This window comes from Bufo bufo, chromosome 5, assembly GCF_905171765.1.
Source record: "Bufo bufo chromosome 5, aBufBuf1.1, whole genome shotgun sequence".
Taxonomy (NCBI): Eukaryota; Metazoa; Chordata; class Amphibia; order Anura; family Bufonidae; genus Bufo; species Bufo bufo.
In genome coordinates this window covers 84,863,825-84,889,440 of record NC_053393.1, presented here as the reverse complement: position 1 = coordinate 84,889,440, position 25,616 = coordinate 84,863,825, and the positions used below count along the sequence as shown (strand labels likewise).

At 42.9% G+C, this 25,616-nt stretch overlaps 1 protein-coding gene across 1 annotated transcript in view; it reads left to right on the top strand.

The window, feature by feature from the left end:
- The window catches only part of NECAB1 (N-terminal EF-hand calcium binding protein 1), a 312,192-nt gene that overhangs the window by 250,034 nt on the left and 36,542 nt on the right, over positions 1-25,616 (top strand). The window contains exon 6 of the mRNA XM_040432240.1: positions 9,835-9,971. Within this exon, the coding sequence (XP_040288174.1) occupies positions 9,835-9,971 (137 nt within the window). The remainder of the gene's footprint in view (positions 1-9,834; positions 9,972-25,616) is intronic.

Genomic DNA, 25,616 nt, shown 5'->3' with positions numbered 1-25,616 from the left:
CTCGATTGGGTTCAGGTCCGGTGACTGTGGAGGCCAGGTCATCTGGCGCAGCACCCCATCACTCTCCTTTATGGTCAAATAGCCCTTACTTTCAAAGTTTTCCCAATTTTTCAGCTGACTGACTGACCTTCATTTCTTAAAGTAATGATGGCCACTCATTTTTCTTTACTTAGCTGCTTTTTTCTTGCCATAATACAAATTCTAACAGTCTATTCAGTAGGACTATCAGCTGTGTATCCACCTGACTTCTCCTCAACGCAACTGATGGTCCCAACCCCATTTATAAGGCAAGAAATCCCACTTATTAAACCTGACAGGGCACACCTGTGAAGTGAAAACCATTTCAGGGGTCTACCTCTTGAAGCTCATCAAGAGAATGCCAAGGGTGTGCAAAGCAGTAATCAAAGCAAAAGGTGGCTACTTTGAAGAACCTAGAATATGACATATTTTCAGTTGTTTCACACTTGTTTGTTATGTATATAATTCCACATGTGTTAATTCATAGTTTTGATGCCTTCAGTGTGAATCTACAATTTTCATAGTCATGAAAATAAAGAAAACTTATTGAATGAAAAGGTGTGTCCAAACTTTTGGTCTGTACTGTATGTATACAATATGCAGCACAAGAGTTAGCAGTAACACAGTAATTCTTACAATACAATATCAGCAGGCACTCAATACATGTGAAATCACACAGCATGACATAACATTGGAACAACCCCTGACCTCTGGCGCCTTTTTCAGGTACTAACAAGGAACTGTAAGGCCCCTATCCAATCTTACTGGACAGCTTTATACACTGCCACTTCTCACACCCTCCTCCAAGATAGGTCCGTGAACCTTTTTCTCCACCAGAACCAGAGGCCTTCAGAGACAGGGACCGGACAAACTAGTCAGCGAGCTCTAGACTTTCAGCATGACCCAGGGGGAGCAGGCCCAGACCCTTCCTAGATTCAGCTTATCTCAGCCACTCACACATTCGTGCATTCATACGCCTAGAGACAGTTTGCACATATAGGGGAAATTAAGAAAAACATTAACCAGAACATGGTGCATGCACTACATTCACACACCACACTGCAGAACAGCGAGCAGAGCTAAGGAGACAGGCAGTATAACACAATGGGTTACTTACTGCGGTCTTCCTGGGTCCTGGTCTCGGTCTTCCTGGGTCCGTATCGGGGTCTGCAGCTAGGAGCGTTGTTGTTTTGCCCGCATTCTCCACCAGAAAATGTTGTGGCAGACCAAGGGTCAGTCACGTGAGGATCGATACCACGTGTTCAGGTGAATGACGTCGACGGAGGAAAATGACAGAGGTCAGCGCACAGTTCAAAACTCTGCCAGGATCCCAAAAAGGGAGTGTCCTAGGCCCTTTATTTTTACCCCATCCAAGGGTGTAACCTCTTAAAGTATTGAAATGATTGGTTTACAAATATTTCAACAACAACTTCTGATTGGTACACAAATAATACATCTATTGATTGGTTAGTATTTTATGGGCTTTCTATATTCTACTAACGGGTAATTGCTAAGACTATGTTTTTTTTTTTCTTACAAAATGCATACTTGGTTATTAGCACGTACACACGGCTTATCTTATCTTAACACACAGATGCTAACATTGTTTTTCAGCTACTAGCCATCGCCATTTTCTTGTTGCGCACATAGAAATTAAAACACAAAAAGTCTCTTTATAATATGGAAGTCGCAGGAAACTGAATACTTCTTTAACAGTGTACATAGCCTTTGAGATCGATTTGCACTAACTTTGGAAAAAATGGCTGGAAAGATACTATAATAAATGCTGATTGGAGTTTTTTTCTGGGTGGGGCTGTCAGGGATGTAGTTATTGTGCTTTTTTCAGTTATTGAATTTCCCAGACTGTTATAAATGACCATTCATCTTTGCTGCACTGGCACACAGCTCTGCTGCAGAGAAATCTACTTGTACACATTTTAGGCATATACAGCAGGTATTCTTCATCTTTGCCCACTGAACCCTTCTGACATAGGGCTCCTCTGTGCCCCAGAGTATCAGACAGCCTGTAAAATAATGGAAGCAGACAGGTATATGGCAGATTTATACTGGCTGCAGTGAGCAGTCCATGTTATGTGCTAGAAATAAATGTGAGATTGGTTCAGACACTGGTACAGTGAGTGCATCAAGGTGCCAGCCTGTATGGCTGCCAGACATGGGGAGCATAATGGATTCAGCTCTACATAAGACATCACTCTCAGCTTTTATTCATTCTGTACAAGACAGATTCACAGTTTACGTTTTATCACAACAGTTCTGTTTGTTGCACCACATAGAAAGTAATGTGTCGGTTCATTACCAGGGTAATTTCTATAAAGATTTACATTCAGCTTTGCTCAATTAAATCTGATTCACAGATGACTTGAGGTGGTAAATGACTTGTTCTTTTCACAGTACAAAAGATGAAAAATACAGAACTCGTCCCTGTTAAGAAACAGCAAGTGACATAGTAAATTCTCCTAGAGCGCAATATTTGTACATACTGGAAGACAGGTTTGAGATGGTCAGGAGCTGAAGTGCCATTGTGTCACTTCAATAAGCACTTGTCCTTACAGATCTGTCTGCTTTACTTAACAAAACCATTGTTCCCCAAAGGGCTTTAATGCTATTACTCACAACATCTAAGATGGCCCCATAAATACATATAAGATTCAAGATCATGATTTTCCTGTGTTCGATGACCATGATCAGATCAATATTTTTCAACTACAGATAATCACTGGTAAAAGGCATTAAGATATCTACTGTACAGTAGGTAATAAGGTTGAAAAAAGACAAAGGTCCATCAGGTCCAACCTACTGTATATGCCCATACACATTAGACTATTGTCGACTAAAATGCCATTTTCAACAGGACAAGCCAACAATCTTATCTGTATTGGGAGCTCCGAACTCTCCCCGACAGATGATGTAGTGGAGGAAGGAAGGATCATGCATAATGAATTTCAATGTCCTATCCTTTGTTGTCATCAGTGGTGTCTGACAGAAGCTTTCTCCTCTCTCCTCACTGAAAATACATACTGTATTTTGTGGACTAGAGATGGCCCGAACTATCCGACGGCGAACAGTTCCCGGCGAACATAGCTTGTTCGCGTTCGCCTCTGCCGGGCGAACACATGCGATGTTCGGTCCGCCCCCTATACATCATCATTGAGCAAACTTTGACCCTGTACCTCACAGTCAGCAGACACATTCCAGCCAATCAGCAGCATACCCTCCCTCCCAGACCCTCCCACCTCCTGCACAGCATCCATTTTAGATTCATTCTGAAGCTGCAGTCTTAGTGAGAGGAGGGAGACTGTAACTGCTGCTGATTTAATTGGGAAATCGATAGCTAGGCTAGTGAATTCAGTGTCCACTCCAGTCCTGAAAGACTCATCTGATCTCTGCTGTAAGGACAGCGTCCTGACAGCACCCCAAAAAGCCCTTTTTAGGGCTGCAACATTAGTCTGCTTTTTTTTTTTCCTTTATATACATATTGCAGTTGCCTGGCCTGCCTGTGTGTGAGGAGCTGCAGGCCCACAGACTGTAGTGTGCCCACTGCCAGTGCTCACCCCTGTCATTCCGTGTGGCACAGGACTTTGCTTAAAAAAAGGCACTTAATTTTTACACTTTAATCTAAGGTTAGTTGCCTGCCAGTGTGTGTCAGGCTGACTTCCACTGACTGTAGTGTGCCCACTGCCAGTGCCCACCACTCATACCGGCTGGCACAGGACTTTGCATAAAAAAGGCATTTAATTTTTACACTTTAGTGTAATTTCAGCTGCTTGCCTGCTGCTAGTGTGTGTCAGGCCGACTTCAACTGACTGTAGTGTGCCCACTGCCAGTGCCCACCCCTGTCATCCCGTGTGGCACAGGACTTTGCTTAAAAAAAAGGCACTTCATTTTTACACTTTAATCTAAGGTTAGTTGCCTGCCAGTGTGTGTCAGGCCGACTTCAACTGACTGTAGTGTGCCCACTGCCAGTGCCCACCCCTGTCATCCCGAGTGGCACAGGACTTTGCTTAAAAAATAGGCACTTAATTTTTACACTTTAATCTAAGGTTAGTTGCCTGCCAGTGTGTGTCAGGCTGACTTCCACTGACTGTAGTGTGCCCACTGCCAGTGCCCACCACTCATACCGGCTGGCACAGGACTTTGCTTAAAAAAGGCATTTAATTTTTACACTTTAATGTAATTTCAGCTGCTTGCCTGCTGCTAGTGTGTGTCAGGCCGACTTCAACTGACTGTAGTGTGCCCACTGCCAGTGCCCACCCCTGTCATACCGAGTGGCACAGGACTTTGCTTAAAAAATAGGCACTTAATTTTTACACTTTAATCTAAGGTTAGTTGCCTGCCAGTGTGTGTCAGGCTGACTTCCACTGACTGTAGTGTGCCCACTGCCAGTGCCCACCACTCATACCGGCTGGCACAGGACTTTGCATAAAAAAGGCATTTAATTTTTACACTTTAGTGTAATTTCAGCTGCTTGCCTGCTGCTAGTGTGTGTCAGGCCGACTTCAACTGACTGTAGTGTGCCCACTGCCAGTGCCAACCACTGATACCGGGTGGCACAGTAGCTTGCCGATAAATAAGGCATTTAATTTTTAGACAGTAGTCTAAATTCAGTTGCTTGCCTGCTGCCAGTGTGTGTCAGGCCCGCTTCCACTGACTGTAGTGTGCCCACTGCCAGTGCCAACCACTGATACCGGGTGGCACAGTAGCTTGCCGATAAATAAGGCATTTAATTTTTAGACAGTAGTCTAAATTCAGTTGCTTGCCTGCTGCCAGTGTGTGTCAGGCCCTCTTCCACTGACTGTAGTGTGCCCACTGCCAGTGCCAACCACTCATACCGGGTGGCACAGTAGCTTGCCGATAAATAAGGCATTTAATTTTTACACTTTAGTGTAATTTCAGTTGCTTGCCTGCTGCCAGTGTGTGTCAGGCCCGCTTCCACTGACTGTAGTGTGCCCACTGCCAGTGCCAACCACTGATACCGGGTGGCACAGTAGCTTGCCGATAAATAAGGCATTTAATTTTTAGACAGTAGTCTAAATTCAGTTGCTTGCCTGCTGCCAGTGTGTGTCAGGCCCTCTTCCACTGACTGTAGTGTGCCCACTGCCAGTGCCAACCACTCATACCGGGTGGCACAGTAGCTTGCCGATAAATAAGGCATTTAATTTTTACACTTTAGTGTAATTTCAGTTGCTTGCCTGCTGCCAGTGTGTGTCAGGCCCGCTTCCACTGACTGTAGTGTGCCCACTGCCAGTGCCAACCACTGATACCGGGTGGCACAGTAGCTTGCCGATAAATAAGGCATTTAATTTTTAGACAGTAGTCTAAATTCAGTTGCTTGCCTGCTGCCAGTCAGTGTGTCAGGCCCTCTTCCACTGACTGTAGTGTGCCCACTGCCAGTGCCAACATCATACCTGATCGTATACACACACTGGATGTTTTAAAGCACGTTATTCCAAACAATTTAGGAATGTTAGTTGATTTATGCCCTTTATGGATTAAAACCCGACTCTGCGTCCACTACGTAATTTTCCATGGGAGTTTTGCCATAGATCCCCCTCCGGCATGCCACAGTCCAGGTGTTAGACCCCTTGAAACAACTTTCTCATCACTATTGTGGCCAGAAAGAGTCCCTGTGGGTTTTAAAATTCGCCTGTCTATTGAAGTCTATGGCGGTTCGCCCGGTTCGCCAGTTCGCGAACATTTGCGGAAGCTCGCGTTCGCTGTTCGCGAACTGAAAATTTTATGTTCGCGACATCACTATTGTGGACTATAAAATGCAACAGACTATATGGCGCACCTAGGATTTGGAGGAGGCAAATAAGAAAAAATATTTTTTTTTCATCATACCCCACATCAGATCCCCATTCTTTATCAAACCTAAGATCAGACTTCAAAATCAGACCCCCACGCTCCATTAGCCTCAGATCAGACCCTCAGACCCCCAAGCTCCGTCAGTCTCAGATCAGAACCCCCAAACTCCATCAACCTCAGATCAGACCCCCATCAGACCCCCAGCTTCCATCAGACTTAGATCAGACCCTCAAATGACTCAGGTCAGACCCCCATCAGCTGCAGGTCAGGCCCCATCAGCCTTAGATCAGAACCCATCAGACCTCAGATCAGACATGAAAAAAACTAATAAATAAACTTACCTCACTTGCTCCAGACAGTGCTGCCACTCACTCACTGCTCCCTGGTTGTGGTGAGTGAGGTCAAAGCATCAGGTCATAGGGCAGGGTCAGACTTGCCTACCAGAGTACGAGAGGAACCCCCTGGTAGGCCCAGGCTCTAATACCAGAGTGCACCCCTAAGGTCCAGAAGAAAAAAACTATTTGGCTGCCTTTGGAGCCAATCACTTGCCAATAGGGTCTATTTATTTGATTAAAACCCGTTAGACTCTATTGATTATATAGGGGATGGGCCCCCCAAAAAAGTTCCTCTGGTGGGCCCAAGGAACCTCAGTCTGACACTGTGCGCACCTACGTGCACTACATCCTGATGCTGTATGGAGTCAGGATGTAGTGCAGAGTGAGCCCAGAAGAAGATCAGGGAAAGGTGAATAGAGCCCAGCTAGAGCTTTCCTCACTGCTCCCCACACCTCCCGCATGCTGATAACCGCTTCCATAATGGCCAATTTTCCCTCATTTTTGTGTCTTATAGTCAACAAAATATGGTATTTGCTTGTCTGAACCACGCACGTACAGTTGTGTTCAAAATTATTCAACCCCCAATGCTGTAAAGGGTTTTAGGGAATTTAGTGTACATTTGTAATTGTGTTCAGAATGAAATCTTACAAGGACTTTTTAAAGAACCAAATGCAACTAAAATGACATCAATTGTTTTTGTAATACAGTATTAAATGTTTTTTTTGTGATTTCTTCATTGACACAATTATTCAACCCCTTAAAGACTACCACTCTTAAGAACAGAGGTTCATTCAAGTGTTTTCGATCAGGTATTGAAAACACCTGTGGATGTCAAGGAGCAGCAATCAAGCATAATATGCACCAATTAGGCAGATTTAAAAGGACTGTGATACTCAGCTCCTTCTAGACATTTACTGGTGTGTTTACAAACATGGTGAAGTCAAGAGAATGGTCCAGGAAGACAAGAGAAGAGGCGATTTCTCTTCACATGAAGGGCAATGGCTATAAGAAGATTGCAAAAATGTTAAACATACCAAGAGACACCATAGGAAGCATCATTCGCAAATTCAAGGCAAAGGGCACTGTTGAAACGCTACCTGGTCGTGGCAGAAAGAAGATGCTGACTTCGACTGCTATGCGCTACCTGAAGCGCAAAGTGGAGAAAAGTCCCCGTGTGACTGCTGAGGAACTGAAAAAAGATTTGTCAGATGTGGGTACTGAATTTTCAGCTCAGACAATAAGGCGCACACTGCGTAATGAAGGCCTCCATGCCAGAACTCCCAGGCGCACCCCCTTGCTGTCTCCAAAGAATAAGAAGAGTCGACTGCAGTATGCCAAAAGTCATGTGGACAAACCACAAAAGTGTTCTGTGGACTGATGAAACAAAATTAGAACTGTTTGGACCCATGGATCAACGCTATGTTTGGAGGAGGAAGAACAAGGCCTATGAAGAAAAGAACACCTTGCCTACTGTGAAGTATGGCGGGGGGTCAATCATGCTTTGGGGCTGTTTTGCTTCTACGGGTACAGGGAAGCTTCAGCGTGTGCAAGGTACCATGAATTCTCTTCAGTACCAGGAGATATTGGATGAAAATGTGATGCAGTCCGTCACAAACCTGAGGCTTGGGAGACGTTGGACCTTTCAACAGGACAATGATCCCAAGCATACCTCCAACTCCACTAGAGCATGGTTGCAGATTAAAGGCTGGAACATTTTGAAGTGGCCATCGCAGTCACCAGACTTAAATCCGATTGAGAACCTCTGGTGGGACTTAAAGAAAGCAGTTGCAGCGCGCAAGCCTAAGAATGTGACTGAACTGGAGGCTTTTGCCCATGAAGAATGGGCGAAGATACCCGTAGATCGCTGCAAGACACTTGTGTCAAGCTATGCTTCACGTTTAAAAGCTGTTATAACTGGAAAAGGATGTTGTACTAAGTACTAAGATTGAATGTCACTTGGGGGTTGAATAAAACTGATAATGATGTGAGCACAGAAAAGACATTTGTGGTTATTTCATTATAAATGTTATGTTATATTTGTCTGACTTACAAGTGCCTCTTTGATTTAATTGTAAACAAGATGACTGAAATGATCAAAATCAATGTCAAACATGCCAAAACACTCAATTTCAGTGGGGGTTGAATAATTTTGAACACAACTGTATGTTTATGTCATATGTCATGAGTCAGTAGAGATGGCTATCAGCCAAACGAGTGTTCAAATATTAATGGTGTTAGAGCACCTTATAATCCTACCATGTTGATTCATAACGGCCAAAAAATAAAAATCCATCAAGTGATTACCGGTCTCATTTATTCAGTATCCAGTATGAGCACCACAAATAGAAATATACACACTTACACGCCTTGACATGCTATCAGTGAGGTTTGAAATTATTGTCTGAGGAATGCTCTGCCCTGAATGCACTTGAGCATGCAAATCATCAAGATCTGCTGTTGGCATCTCCCTTTGCAATTGTCTCCATAGGAGACAAGTCCAGAGATGCTGTAGGCCATAGTAGCATGTTTAGGCCATGTTGCTCAAAGTACCAGGAGCCGCATGCAGCCTGGTACTATCCTGTTGAAAAACAGCTCCTGGGACACTTTGGAGAAATGGCCGCACCACTGTTTCCACAACCAAATCAATGTAATACCAAGCTGTTAGTTACCTGAAATGAGACCCTGTCATTATAGAATCCTTAAAAGGGATTTTTCCGTACTTTTATGTTGATGGCGTATACTCCAGATAGGCCATCAATATCTGATGAGCCTGGGCCCAACACCCCGCACAGCCACTGATCAGCTGTTCCACAGTAGCTCCAGAGGAGGAACTACACAGCTCTTTAAATATCAAACATAAGTGTCTGTCTGCCATGGTACTTAATTTCTCCAGAGCTCAGGAATATGGGCCATCTGGACTCGGTAATTTCTCTTAGTCTTTTGAGGGCTGCACTGCACTTCTTGCTAAGTTAAGTAGTTGTAGAACTTATCACCTATCATGCCATCTGCCATGGTTTTTCCTTTTGTACATACAAGGAAATGTACTGTGATACAGAAATATTATAACCCTGTATTATAGAATCTCAGCTAAGCATTCGGGGGATGTGTCTAAGATTGTTAACATCTACTAAAATAATGTCCTCTGTCCCTAAAAGCGTGTAGATCACTGTACACTCCATGTAAGCGCTGCTTCTTCTTCATTACACTGTGCGTCATCTCCTTTGCAGTGGCGGCATTGTGTAATTACAAGTACTCGCTCCATTCAAGTGAATATAGAAGTACTTGTAAATACATTGAGCCGCCAATACTTCCCAGATGACGGGCAGCGTAATGAAGAAGATCATCAGGGGATCATCGGGGGGGGGCGGCGGGTGACGGACCCCTGCCGATCTGATATTGATGACCTATCCTGAGGATAGGTCATCAAAAAATACTGCCTGCACAACTCCTTTAACTGTGCACACAGGTCCACTCAGAAGACATTAGGTACATCTTCGGTCATGTTAATTTCAGCAGAATCCTCAGTCTTCTGATTAGACTTGTAGAGGCTGACAGTCCAATGGAAGGAGCAGCCTTCATATCTCTGCATTTAATTGCATTTTGGGATGAAATAAAGTCAATCATGTCTCACATGTGAGTTTCTGCTTCATTTCAGCAATATCAAAATGCCTCCAAACTGGAACAGTTTGTGACACGTTTTTTGTTGAAAGAAACACTCAACCAGCTGCAGTCTCTACAGAATTCATTAGAATGTGCCATGGAAACGACGGAGGAGCAGACCCGCCAGGAAAGGTAGGTTATGCAGACGTGTCTCATTGTTCTGAACTTACTGCAGAAACTGCCTGCTTTTCTCTAAACTTCAGGGTAGAGATGAGTGAATTTCCTGAAAATTCGATTCGGCTGATTCGCCGAATTTGAAAAAAAAATTTGCTTTGTGGCAATTTACTTACCACGTCCATTTGCGTGCGACGGGCTGGCCGCCGCAATCTTGCTTGAAGATCTTTGCCAAAATCACGTGCGGCGTAAGATGACGGCGTTACGCCGCCCAGCGTGGTGACGTATGACGTCATCACGCCAGTGTGATCATGTTATCTCGCGCCACACGGGATTTCGGCCGAGATCTTCAAGCAAGATGGAGGCTGGCGGGCCTTCACGCGCAAATGGGGGCGGTAAGTTTGTATTTCAGGATTCATCGATTCGCTGACATGAAGCACGAGTAAATTCGGCTTCTAGGCGAATCGAATAATTCCTGAAATTCGGATAGAATTCCACTTTGTGGGATTCGATTTGCTCATCTCTACTTTAGGGCTATACAGTTTATTTGTTGTATAATGAGAATCTATATCCCAATATACTTTCAGTATCCATTCCTCACAGTTTTCAAGATCTCAGCTTGCTGTCATTTATCGGTGACCTTCACTGCTTAAATAAGAGGGAAAGCTGTTCTGATCATGTGATGATCACATATAGGGGTGTTGCTATAGGGGATGCAGAGGTAGCACCCAGGATCTGTTGCAGGGTGGTGGCCCACAGGCGTGGTGGCTGGAGCTAGAGAGGCGAAGAGGAGGGGAGTGGTGGCAGTGGCAATGAAGGCGGTTGTAGTCCTCATGGTGGCTAATCCCCTCCTCTTCTCCTCTCTAGCGCCACCCACAGCGACTCCCCTGCTCTTCTCCTCTTCTCTTCTCTAGTTCCAGTCAGCATGGCTCTGACCCGCAGGGGAGGCGTGGTGAATGGAGCTAGAGAGGAGAGAAGTGGTGGCAGTGGTAATGAGGGTGGTTGTTGTCCTCATGGTGGCTAATCCTTTTCCTTCTAGCACTCCCACAGGCCTTATGTGCACCCTTTCCCATGGGGCACACCCTGGACACTTGGGGATTCTGCCTGGTGGTGGACGTTAGGTAGATGGTTGTAAATAGATGGAGTCAATGACCAGGCCCATTTGGTTATAATAAACAGAGTCTCTCTTTACAGAATTATGGGAGTTGCAGTACATATAGTAGCTATAGGCACAATTCTGTGTAGGCTTTTCCCAATAGCTTTGCAGAGGCAGTAGCAATGATGGTAATAATCCTCCCTGATTCTCTCTCTAGCTACATGTTGCAATATTCCCAAATAACCACAGGCATGCAATACCACTCTCATTAACACTCTATCCATGGTCTAATTGAAACAACCCATCAGTCATATGACACTCTTCACATCATACAATCCCTGGCATTCAGTAAAATTACATACATGTGCTGGGTCGGTGCACAGGACACAGTCGTGTGATAAGTAAGTAGGACTAGTGGTGGAATCAGGATTTTTATGGTGGTTATTACAGTAATTACATCATTGCGTGTATTTACATGGCTGCCTGTCTGTAGATAATTTGTAAAATGGCTGCTTGTCTCTTGGTGATGTTCTTAATAAAGTTGAGTGAAACAAAATCTGTTTGCACACAGACACTGACAGATATAATGAGATGCTGCAGGTAGTAATTAATACTGTATGTATTGTACATATTCTGCTTCTCAATACACTACTACTCACCTGCTAGATACCTGGGGAGTTAACTGAAACCCACGCCACATGACACTTTTGAGGGTCACATGACTCACATGACTGCCTCCATATTTAGTCCTATCCAGCTCTCCTATGGATGCATTTTAGGACTCTTTCACACTGGTGTTAGGATTGTCCAGTAGGCTGTTCCGGCAGGGGAACAGCCATCCAGATCTGTACTAAAGAAATTTCTTCATGGCTTGTTTGCTGTTCTGCGGCCATATTACAGTGAATGGGGCCGGGTCGGACTTCCGACAGCACATGTGTGCAAACGTTCAGGATCCAACAGGCTGTTTCCCTGCTGGACAAGCCTAACGTCAGTGTGAAAAAAGCCTTACAGGACTAAAATGGACTATACAATTTTTTCTTTTTGGGAGGGGCTGTATGGATATAATAAAGGTCTGTAAGCAAAATTTTTAATAGATGTACAGTACAGACCAGTTTGGACACACCTTCTCATTATAAGAGTTTTCTTTATTTTCATGACTATGAAGGCATCAAAAGTATGAATTAACACATGTGGAATTATATACATAACAAACAAGTGTGAAACAACTGAAAATATGTCATATTCTAGGTTCTTCAAAGTAGCCACCTTTTGCTTTGATTACTGCTTTGCACACTCTTGGCTTTCTCTTGATGAGCTTCAAGAGGTAGTCCCCTGAAATGGTCTTCCAACAGTCTTGAAGGAGTTCCCAGAGATTCTTAGCACTTGTTGGCCCTTTTGCCTTCACTCTGCGGTCCAGCTCACCCCAAACCATCTCAATTGGGTTCAGGTCCGGTGACTGTGGAGGCCAGGTCATCTGGCGCAGCACCCCATCACTCTCCTTCATGGTCAAATAGCCCTTACTTTCAAAGTTTTCCCAATTTTTCGGCTGACTGACTGACCTTCATTTCTTAAAGTAATGATGGCCACTCGTTTTTCTTTACTTAGCTGCTTTTTTCTTGCCATAATACAAATTCTAACAGTCTATTCAGTAGGACTATCAGCTGTGTATCCACCTGACTTCTCCTCAACGCAACTGATGGTCCCAACGCCATTTATAAGGCAAGAAATCCCACTTATTAAACCTGACAGGGCACACCTGTGAAGTGAAAACCATTTCATGGGACTACCTCTTGAAGCTCATCAAGAGAATGCCAAGAGTGTGCAAAGCAGTAATCAAAGCAAAAGGTGGCTACTTTGAAGAATCTAGAATATGACATATTTTCAGTTGTTTCACATTTGTTTGTTATGTATATAATTCCACATGTGTTAATTCATAGTTATGATGCCTTCAGTGTGAATCCACAATTTTCATAGTCATGAAAATAAAGAAAACTCTTTGAATGAGAAGGTGTGTCCAAACTTTTGGTCTGTACTGTATATTGGAAAATTATCATCCTATTATTTAATTAACATCCTACTCTCTTAATAAATAAATGTCATCATCAAAACTGTAATACCTCTTTAATTAATCCTTAGTGCATTCATGTTTACACATGCGAGGTTAAAAACAGGTATTAAAGTTTGAGGTTTTTTATCATGTACACTGTAGTTAATTCTATGCATATTATGCTGTGCTCACTGTATGACATACCCGATCTGATGTGACACACTTGTATACCATAGTTGATAACGGTCACAAATTTGCAGGGACTGTCCCTAATTTTCAGAGACGGACCTGGAAAAGTTGGGATTCCCCGACCTAAATTGGGTGGGGCTTTATTAGAACTGGCAGTCCCGCTGGGGTTATGGGCTTTCTCAAGGCAGGGCTTACGTGCTACAACGTTGGCCAGTATGGTATACTATATACATTGTGTAGTCCCATTGTTTTTGTACCTGTTCTGTGTTGATTGCTTGTTTCTGATAGCACTTGTATATCTAGTGCTCTGTATGTACTCACTGCTGACTCTATTGTGTTGCTTGAAAAAGGCCCTATAGTAGAGGTGAAACGCTGCATCAATATGGGTGAATACATTTTAGACTTTTTCCTTTTTATCCACTGCCAATGCTTCCCATTTTCCATACTTAGTGATGACAGATTACTGGACTAGGTCATTACTACATGATTGATAGGGTCTGACCTCTGGGACACTGGCCAATCAGTGCAATGGACAGAAGCAATAAGGATTGGTGGGCTCCCATACATGTATATACTAGTAATATGCCATCACTTCCAATAGGAAAACCCTTTAAAGGGAATGTGTCACCAATTTTTTTTCTGCCAGCAAAAAAACAGACAGTGAAATTATTTCTATTGCATTTTTTTTTTCAAATTGCAATTGTTTTAAATTCTATTTCCTGAACATGATTTTGGCGGCTGGGCTTTTCTCAAAAGGGTTTTCTGAGATTTTTATACTGCTGACCTATCCTCTGCAGTCAGTATGGCTCTAGATACCTGTGACAACCTACCAGGACCTTATTGAGTCCCTCCCAGACCGTCTAGCTGCTGTCCATGCTGCACAAGATGATTACTCTGGATATTAGCTGTTGGTCATAATGTTACTCGACTGTGTATTTGGGCATCTTAACCTGTAGAAGAAAAATAGTCATTCAGAAACTCACTTAATGACCTAGACTTCTAGTTGACTCATCAACAACCATGCACTGCTTCACTTTCTCTGCAGAGAAAAATCCTATATTATCAGTAATAGATTAAATACGTGGGATGCTATTGACTGGAGCCTCACAATCTGCTTAGGTCAAGAACAAGAACTATCTGAAATGAAGTTGGCCCCATTAACAGGTGTTTCCAACTGAAATGTCACACAAACCTTTTGCAAAAATATGCTCCCCTGTTCTTTGTTATGGTTTTATACTATTCTGCTTGAAGATTTCATAGTTTCTGCACTTTTTTGTCTGCCCCTTGGTTGACTGTGTCTTGGTCTCTTGTTAAACATGAATTGGGTATCAGGCTGTGTCTTTACTAGATGCACTTCAGGTATATCTCGGTAATTTGGAATCTGTAACTTGTAGAGATACACTTTAAATATTCTGATAAGCTGTAGGTGTTTTGAGCTGGGGCTTTGAAATCTCTAAGCGTATTCATGAGCACTTTACAACTTTTTAGAATGTCTTTTTACACCTAGAGTTGATCAGTTGTGCCTCGGGGAGTAATCTGACTTGCAAATCCCAGACTGCAGAAGAAAACGCACAAGACAGGAACAAAGTTTTCCTTGTATGAAGTATAAGCTTTTCTATCTGAGTGAAGAAATCTTAGATGGCCATGGTGCTGTATTTATAGTTGTAAGGCTAAGCCTTTTATGCTAGAGACATTGATCCACAATACTAAGTAGCTTGGTTCAGTTCTTCATGTAAACCTCGCCAGAAAATAAGCAAATCTGATGTGCAACAAATTTGTGTTGCCACTATTCTGATCACTACTTGCCACTATTCTGATCACCTGTCAAATTTGAAAAGTGGCAAGAAAAGTGGTCTTCCAATAGTCTAAAGGAGTAGTTCACCCCTGAGGACCTTTTCTGCAGAACACTAGGTTGCGGCTCCTTCCCTCCAACCTCAGGTCCCAGGTCTCCCTGCCTCAACATCCGTTTTGATCAGGGTCACGTGACTGTTGCTGCCAATAACTGTCCGCAGCGGTCACTCGGTCACATGACAAATAGGTGACATGTCACCACTGCAGTCAGTTAAAATGGATGTTAGCGCAAGGAGACCCGGGCAGTGCAGAGCCGGCAGGACAGCAATGGAGCCAGATCCCAGCGGCAGGGATCAGGTTAGTATGATTATCGCCACAGGTCCAGCCACACTGGGGGTCTGTTAAAAAACGCCCCCAGGCATGAACAAGCCCAATTTAAAATGCCAAATAAAGCTCTGTAACAGGAATTTTTTCCATGAAACAATTGGAATTTCTCATCTCTTTTAGGCTGGGGTCACACATTTTTTTACAGCTTTTTGGAGTGTTTTTTTTGGCTGACACTTTTAGTCAAAAACAACAGCTCCAGAGTTTTCATGGAAGTCGATTGGAAATATTAATCATAGGGAAAACAGGTGATTTTTTTTTTTTGTAGTGATGTTTCTTTTTTTACCCTTGAGGTGGGGTTTTTGGGTCATTGTCTTTTTTTTAAATTGAAACAAGCTCTGAGTCGATTTTTTTTTCCCTTTTTGTCTAGTGTTTTTGTCCCAAAGACATCTACAGTATTGTTTTGTTGTTGCTTTTTTTTTTTGCCCTGCTTTAAAAAAGCACATGTTGCATTGTTTTTTTTAACCAATTTGTTTTCCCCATACTGCTCCCCATACTGCTCAGAGGAAGTGACATTATAGGAGGTACCTACTTTCCTATACAGAAATGCAAGGTGTATTAATCTGAAGTTGGGGAAACAATAGATTTAACACAACTTAGGTGCATAAAGAGTTTACTAAACTATGATAAAAGATATACAGTACAGACCAAAAGTTTGGACACACCTTCTCATTCAAAGAGTTTTCTTTATTTTCATGACTATGAAGGCATCAAAACTATGAATTAACACATGTGGAATTATATACATAACAAACAAGTGTGAAACAACTGAAAATATGTCATATTCTAGGTTCTTCAAAGTAGCCACCTTTTGCTTTGATTAATGCTTTGCACACTTTTGGCATTCTCTTGATGAGCTTCAAGAGGTAGTCCCCTGAAATGGTCTTCCAACAGTCTTGAAGGAGTTCCCAGAGATGCTTAGCACTTGTTGGCCCTTTTGCCTTCACTCTGCGGTCCAGCTCACCCCAAACCATCTCGATTGGGTTCAGGTCCGGTGACTGTGGAGGCCAGGTCATCTGGCGCAGCACCCCATCACTCTCCTTCATGGTCAAATAGCCCTTACTTTCAAAGTTTTCCCAAATTTTGGGCTGACTGACTGACCTTCATTTCTTAAAGTAATGATGGCCACTCGTTTTTCTTTACTTAGCTGCTTTTTTCTTGCCATAATACAAATTCTAACAGTCTATTCAGTAGGACTATCAGCTGTGTATCCACCTGACTTCTCCTCAACGCAACTGATGGTCCCAACCCCATTTATAAGGCAAGTAATCCCACTTATTAAACCTGACAGGGCACACCCGTGAAGTGAAAACCATTTCAGGGGTCTACCTCTTGAAGCTCATCAAGAGAATGCCAAGAGTGTGCAAAGCAGTAATCAAAGCAAAAGGTGGCTACTTTGAAGAACCTAGAATATGACATATTTTCAGTTGTTTCACACTTGTTTGTTATGTATATAATTCCACATGTGTTAATTCATAGTTTTGATGCCTTCAGTGTGAATCAACAATTTTCATAGTCATGAAAATAAAGAAAACTCTTTGAATGAGAAGGTGTGCCCAAACTTTTGGTCTGTACTGTATATACAGGGATATACAAAGATAAATTAAGTAACAGTCACTATGAGTTGTAAAACAAATGGGCCAGCTCCACTTTGACCAGCGCCCCTATGATACAAAAAGAGGTGAAAGCTAAGTGTTTTCTACTCTCCTGGCCTCTCCTAAAGGTCAGTACGAATGTGCAGTTACCTCATACTGCAGAAATGCAGCCAAGTATTAGACATCACTAAACAATAACATTACAAGGAATAAAAGGGGAAAGATGAATTAAAACCTTGCTTTACACAAGGTATACAAAAAATGCCATTAAACACAATGCAATGCAATCGGAGGAATACGTAGGCTATGTTCACATGGCATAATTTGGAAGCTGAAAAATATAGAGTTGATTTTAAGAGATAACAGCCTTTGAATTCCAGGCAATTTTTTGGTATATCCCTTTTTTTCACCAGTATTTTCAGCTTTGTAAATGTCTGTAAAGTACATACCAAACAGCAAACAAGTGTATTTGGAATGTACAGTATGTCAGAAAAATCAGGTTCTAAAACACAAGAACATAACATGCCACGTCTTACAACGTTTCTGAAAAAAGCAATATAAAAATGTGTTCCATGTGAACTATGGCGTGTACATTTCCCAATGAGAAGCTGCTTCAAGTGTTTCAAAAGTGTGGAGCATAAAATGAGCATTATATGTGCTGAAATACACTCACAAATATTCACACTGTATTTATAACTATTGATTTTTCCCGACATCTCTATCCACCTCCATGAGATTCCCTGCTCCACTTTCCTTTCTTTCCCCTTAAGGAAAATCATCTGACTCATCCACAGACACATTCTGTCTGGATCCTGAAAATACAAATGTGAGCAAACATTTTGTTTCTTGCAGCTTACTAAGAGAAGCATCTGGATTAATGCAATGCCCTCAGGATCCATCTTCCACTCTACATAAATAATGCAATGACCAAAAATAATCACATTAGCTAATAGCAGTGGACTAGGAGGCCTACAATACGGTGTATACAGACCGATGCAGCAGATATAGTGCTCTCTCCGCGCTCTCCCTGATACACTATGTGACTTACATTTAGTCACGTTTACACCTTCCCTGCGCTCTCTCCTCTCATTTGTCTTGTTTTCTTGCTGTCTCTTTTTCCTTCTTGTACACAGTTCCACTCCCTTCTTTCTGTGCTATTTCTTTTATCTTCACATCACTTTATCTCTTTCATATCATTTAGAAATACCACCCTTCACTTTTTTCCATAGTCTCTTTTCTCTTCTCCATCTTCTCTCTTTTCTCTACCTGTTATATTTCCTTTAGGGCCCCCATACACATTAGAGTGTTGTCAGATAAACCAGCTGAGAATCCACTGTGTATGGGGAGCTTCCCACTCTCCCTTGACAGATCATGATTATTTCAGCACCCAGTACTTTGAGTTTCCCGGGAGAGACGTGGACTTTTTCCTCTCTCTCTCTACTGAAAACACATACATGCTAGGCCGAATGTATGGGTATGATGGATTCCAGAGAGATAGCTGTCAGGCGAATGAGTGTTCGTTTGACAGATACTGACGGTGCGTGAGCACCTCTAGATTTTCTCTATGCTGTCCTCAGCCACTATTTTATCCTCTCTCCATACTCTTCTGCTATTATATTTTCTCTGTATGTGTATGGAGACCATGCAGGGATCCGGAGCCGCGCAGGTGCCGGGGAGAAGGTAAGCATAATGTATATGAGGGGCCCGGACATTGGTTGGACAACCCCTTTAATATGCCCAAACACCTTCAGTAGCTGCCAGACGAATGCTTTTTCAACCGAAAGCTATCTCTCCCAACTCCCCCATACACATACCTACTCTGTCGAGAGTGAATGTGTTTTCAGTGGGGAGACAGTAGAAAGCTGCTGCAAGACACCTCCTCTGATAGTGGCTTATCTTCTGGGAGAATAAAAGAATCAGTAAGGGCGAGTTCACATCAACATTACGAATTCCATTATTGCTTTGCGTTATAACATGGTTATAGCGGAAAATAACCGAATTAGAAAGACGGAATTGAACACGGAAACCTTCCGTTTTGATCCGTCATAATAGAGGTCTATGGGCATGCATAACGGATTCTTGTCTCCATATTCCTCTATCTTGTCTCCATGCTTTCTCTTTCCTCTTGTATCATCCTTCCCTTGTCTCCTTCCTTACTCCTCTATGTTCTGTCTCTGTTCTCTTTTTCTCATGTATCATCATTCTCCTATTTCTCTCTATCTTGTCTCTGTATCACCCTTCTCTTATCTCTTTCTTCCCGTAATCGTCTTTCTTGTCTCCATGCTTTCCCTAGTATCAGCCTTCTCTTTTCTCTCTCTATCCTTACTCCTCTGTCTTGTCTCTCTGCTTTCTCTTGTATTATCCTTCTCTCTCTATTTCCTTACCTGTCTCTCTTGTCTAAGTGCTTTATTTTATTTTTTTCTTGTTTCATCCTTCTCTTGTGTCGCTCTTTCTTTACCCTTCTATCTTGTCTCTGTACTTTCTCTTTTCTTTTGTATCAGTTCTATCTCTGCCATCTTCTCTAGGGGCACTCTCTTTTCTGCATTCTCTCTTCTGTATTCCTTCTCTTTTTTTGTTCACTCACTATGTTTTGTCTAGTCTTAAGCCTAATTATATTGGCAATTAATTATCAGAACTTGGTGTTTCCAGGCGATTATAGAAATAATCAGTCAGTGTGAATAAAGGAAAAGCCATTTGTTGAACTTTTTCCTCCTTGAAAAATCATAATTTTCAGTGGCACGGCTGGTAATCGCAAATGCCACTCACGATTGCTACATTTTTCCAAGGCATTGCAGTCTGTTGGAGTGATCTCACAAGAGCCAGTGACTGCTGCAATGATGGAGATTCATCCACAAAAGCTTCAAAGATTGTACTAATGGGAATCTCCACTGACTCTAAAAGTTCCCTTAAGGCTACATGCACACGACCGTTGTGTGTTTTGCGGTCCGCAAATCACGGATCCGCAAAACACGTATGGCATCCGTGTGCGTTCCGCAATTTGCGGAACGGCACGGACAGCCTTTATTAATAACTGCCTATTCTTGTCCGCAAAGCGCGGACAAGAATAGGACAGGTTATTTTTTTTTTGCGGATCACGGAACGGAGCAACGGATGCGGACAGCACATGGAGTGCTGGTTACGAATAGTCGGGCGGCACTGCGGGAAGGTATGGGTGCGCGGTTAGCGGACGTCACTCCGGATGCTTAAATGAAGGAAGAAACCGGCACTCCTTTGTACTGCAATTATATCAGGTTTATTCGCCACTCATAGAAGAGGTGACGCGCGTTTCGGCACATGCAAGTGCCTTTATCAAAACAATGTGAGCAGCAGTCCTGGGCATGTGCCGAAACGCGCGTCACCTCTTCTATGAGTGGCGAATAAACCTGATATAATTGCAGTACAAAGGAGTGCCGGTTCCTTCCTTCATTCAAGCACACAGAGTGCTGTCCGCATCTTTTGCGGCCCCATTGAAGTGAACGGGTCCGCATCCAAACCACCAAAACTGCGGATCGGATGCGGACCAAAACAATGGGTGTGTGCATGTAGCCTTACACTGCTAAATTGAGCACACGATTGTCAGGAAGGAAGCGTTTCTTTCCATCACTTGCTCTTCAGTAAATTAAATCACTGTATTTACATGCAGCAATCTCCTCCACAGTATGGGGAGGAGTGATCGATAAAGCCATCGCTCGTCCCCCATACAAAATCATTGTTTGCCGGCAGCAGAGTGTCTTTATATGGCACGATCTGCTGCCTGCAAACGGTGATTTAGGTGGCAATACAAACGATCCTATTACCCGATGAACAAGCATTTCGCTCGTTTATCGGGTAATTGGTGGCACCTTTACAACAGCAGATTATCGCTAATGAGTGCTCGTGTGAAAGTTTGTTAGTGATAATCTGCCCAATGTTCGGGCAGAGTAAAGGGGCCTTAAACCACAATTTTTTAAACTCCGAACTGTTTGCAGGTGGTTTTGGTCAACAAACAGGCTTTAAGGCCCCTTTACACTGCCTGAACATCAGGCAGATTACCGCTAATAAGTGTTCATACGAACGCTTATTAGAGATAATCTGCTAGTGTATACTGTAGGTGCCGCCAATTACCAGATGAAAGAGCAAAACGCTCATTCATCGGGGGAATTGGATCTTTCATGTGGTCTCCTAAATCACCTATTGCTGGCAGCAGATCATGCTGTCTAAACAATACTCGGTGTACAATGATTCTGTATGCGAACGAGAGATGGCATTAGCGATCGCTCCTCCCTATACTGTGGAGGAGATCACTGCATGTAAATGTAGCGGTCTCCTTCACTGACGAATAGCGGTTTCTTCCTTCCTTTTCTAAACTCTTAGTACTCTCTTTCTGTGTCTTCTACACTTTGTAGCTTTCACATAATTTGAATGCAGACAAAAGGCAACTGAGCTTTGAAATGTATAATTAATGAAAGCAAATCTTATGCATTGTAATGAAGGTTGCATAATACATTCCTGTCTAATTCACTCACAGTAACGTAGTGCTATGTCATCTCTACTCTGCAGCTTACATGTAAAACAGATCAAATACTAGCTCGTGATCATACATAAGAGGCGGCATAAAACAGACTCCATAAACAGGCTGCAGATTACTAAGGGATGTAAAGGTTCTCAGAAATCATATATGAGAGCTCCTTATGGCCATGATGCTTCTGATTTTCTTCATGCTCGGGCAACCACTGTGGAACATACCTGGCTTGAATGATTTATAAATGTCTTTACACTTTTTAGTTTTATTTTTTCAAAACAGTTTATATCAGAAATGAATATAGCTTTTTTTTTTATCTTCTGTGTAAAGCTGCTTTAACTTCACTGAAAACCTGAACCCGCAGCCTCATCCTCATAGATACCTATGATGTTGTTATTTCGGGTCATTAGACCTGTGGTTCAGACGTGACATTCAGCCATAATACAGGTGCAGAAATGCTCCCGTATTGCACTCATGTGCAACGAGCCTTAGTCATGTGCATCGAGGGAGCAGAGATTAGATTTTTTTGGTTCTCATCGTGTGAGCCGTTATATATATAGTATAGTGTAGTAAATGAGGAGAAAGCCACTGCCAGAAACATCCGGCAGCAGCTTACAGTATCTCCAGGAGGACAAAAGGATCAGGCAATTGAAAGCCATCCTGCCTAATCTTTATCTTTCCTGACATCGGACGAGAGTAGGGAAGATGCCATACACATAACATGGACACAGATCTGCAGCCAGCCCAGGAGTGGGGAGCGGTGGATGGGAATGTTAGTTTTGGTCCTCAGGGTGGTAATAGTACTCACAGTGGCAATTCCCCCTCTGGCTCTCCCTGTGGCATGCAGTTACTGGAGAGCACACCATTACTTCCCTCATGGTACTTCCTGGTGTTGGGGTTCCTGCCTGGTGATAATTCGGGGTGCCCTTAATGTTAAGTGTTTTGGCAGGGTGCAAGGCAAGAGTGTAGATGAAGTGGCCGGCAGATGATGGAGGAGTCAGTACCCAAGCCAGTTGGTATCAAGAAATAAGTGGATATGTGAGGTGGAGGGCACTCAAATGTCTAGGTACACATATAAATGAGTAAGTTGTATGTAATAATAAATTATTTATTAAGGATAAGAATGCCACAAGGGATATATGCGGGTGGTTCCAGATAGGTGGCGTCAGGGTATTCCAATAAAATGTACCACAGTACGCAATGTTCTCATATGGAATAAAATGCGATATTGTGGTGTATGGTAATAGATACTAGTACAGGTGATCAGTCTGTCTAGTATGTCTATAAAATCTAAAATATACGTCACAGTGTACAATACATGGTGCTATATGCACAACTGGGAATGACGTGGGTATCCGGATGTCCAATAAAACAGTCAATAAAATCTGATTATATCAGCTAGTATTGAATTCCCTTGCTGTGTCCAAATGAATAGAGTCAGCTGTATATGGAGGCTGGAACAGTCTTACCCCGTCCGTGATGTTTCCCAAGTAGTGGCTATCGGCGGTGTATGATGACGATGGTCCAGTCTTGGGGAACGTTGGTGCGCACGTGTCCTGCAGCTTTGCTCGGCGACTCTCTCCGTAGCGGTGTCTCCTACTTCCGGCGTCTTCTGGTTGCGTCCCACGTGGTACAGAGTATGGCATCCCACGTGACTCGGGACGTATCTCCGTCACTGCGATCAGCTGACCGAAGACGTCACCTATTGCGGCCGGCTCTATTATATGACTTTAGCAGTCTCTGTCTCTGTTGCCATAAGGGGATCAAAATACTGTCTGAATAAGGACCAAACGCATTTCGGTGCACACTTCCAACTTCCTCAATGGCAGACAGTATTGCAAATCTCCACCCTATTTATAGGGGAGGGATCTGTAGGATATCTTGGATGTTAGTAAAGACCGGAATGGATCCACTTGTTTGTATACAGGATTCATATGTGTTCACCTTGATGGTCATATATATGTGTTCATTACCGTATGTATAGCTATAATAGGGTGCATATACTATAGTTGGGTGCAGATATGATAATGGCAAAGATAAATTAAAATAAAATAAAGTATGGATGAGAATAAATTATAGTATTCCCCATAGGGTTGTAGAGATATACGTCTGTATATAGAGAGATCAGTAGGGATGATGTTGGTCACTTTGATATAAGGAGATGAAATATATAGGAGTTACGAATGAGAAATCCATTATTCAGTTATGGTGTAGGGATTCTGGTATGGTGATGGGAATTAGTAGATAGGGTGGTGTGCCCTTCGGAGACAGGGTGTCGAGGTCCGGCTGTTTACCAGCACCCCGACTCCCTCTCCCTGCTGGGCCCCCCTCCCCCTATCTACTAATTCCCATCACCATACCAGAATCCCTACACCATAACTGAATAATGGATTTCTCATTCGTAACTCCTATATATTTAATCTCCTTATATCATAGTGACCAACATCATCCCTACTGATCTCTCTATATACAGACGTATATCTCTACAACCCTATGGGGAATACTATAATTTATTCTCATCCATACTTTATTTTATTTTAATTTATCTTTGCCATTATCATATCTGCACCCAACTATAGTATATGCACCCTATTATAGCTATACATACGGTAATGAACACATATATATGACCATCAAGGTGAACACATATGAATCCTGTATACAAACAAGTGGATCCATTCCGGTCTTTACTAACATCCAAGATATCCTACAGATCCCTCCCCTATAAATAGGGTGGAGATTAGCAATACTGTCTGCCACTGATGAAGGTGCAAGTGTGCACCGAAACCGTTTGGTCCTTATTCAGACAGTATTTTGATCCCCTTATGGTACAGTAGTTAAAGATTCTCTGCCAACAGAGACTGCTAAAGTCATATAATAGAGCCGGCCGCAATAGGTGACGTCTTTGGTCAGCTGATCGCAGTGACGGAGATACGCCCCGAGTCCCGTGGGACGCAACCAGAAGACGCCGGAAGTAGGAGACGCCGCAACGGAGAGAGTCGCCGAGCAAAGCTGCAGGACACGTGCGCACCAACGTTCCCCAGGACTGGACCATCTTCAGCATACACCGCCGATAGCCACTACTTGGGAAACATCACGGACGGGGTAAGACTGTTCCAGCCTCCATATACAGCTAACTATATTCATTTGGACACAGCAAGGGAATTCAATACTAGCTGATATAATCTGATTTTATTGACTGTTTTATTGGACATCCGGATACCCACATCATTCCCAGTTGTGCATATAGCACCATGTATTGTACACTGTGACGTATATTTTAGATTTTATAGACATACTAGACAGACTGATCACCTGTACTAGTATCTATTACCATACACCACAATATCGCATTTTATTCCATATGAGAACATTGCGTACTGTGGTACATTTTATTGGAATACCCTGACGCCACCTATCTGGAACCACCCGCATATATCCCTTGTGGCATTCTTATCCTTAATAAATAATTTATTATTACATACAACTTACTCATTTATATGTGTACCTAGACATTTGAGTGCCCTCCACCTCACATATCCATTTGTTTATCTACTACTTTGGCAGTAGGTGCTGCCATCTGGAGAGAGCACCTATCCGTGAATTGTCGACAGTGGAGGCTCTGTATATTTTCTATCAAGAAATAAGTACATCTGACATTGACAAGGCATAGTTCCCGGTAGATCACAGTGCATTTCTTCCCCAAATAGTAGCGTATGGACAACAGCAATGAAGGAGGTTGTAGTACTCCTTCTCTCTTTCTATCTAAAGCCTCTCTGCAGAATCTTAGGCATGTAGTGAGGTTCCTTGTAAATGTTTCTGTAATTCCTAGGCTGAGGGGTATAGATTTAAGTTACGGCTGGCCAAACCATCTTCTTCTTGCCACTCTTTCATGAAGGCCAGACTTGTGGAGTACACAACTAATAGTTGTCATGTGAACAGATTCTGCCACCTGAGCTGTGGATCTCTGTAGCTCCTCTAGAGTGCCCATGAGCCTCGTGTCTGCTTCTCTAATTAGTGCTCTCCTTACCTGGGCTGTCAGTTTAGGTAGATGGCCATG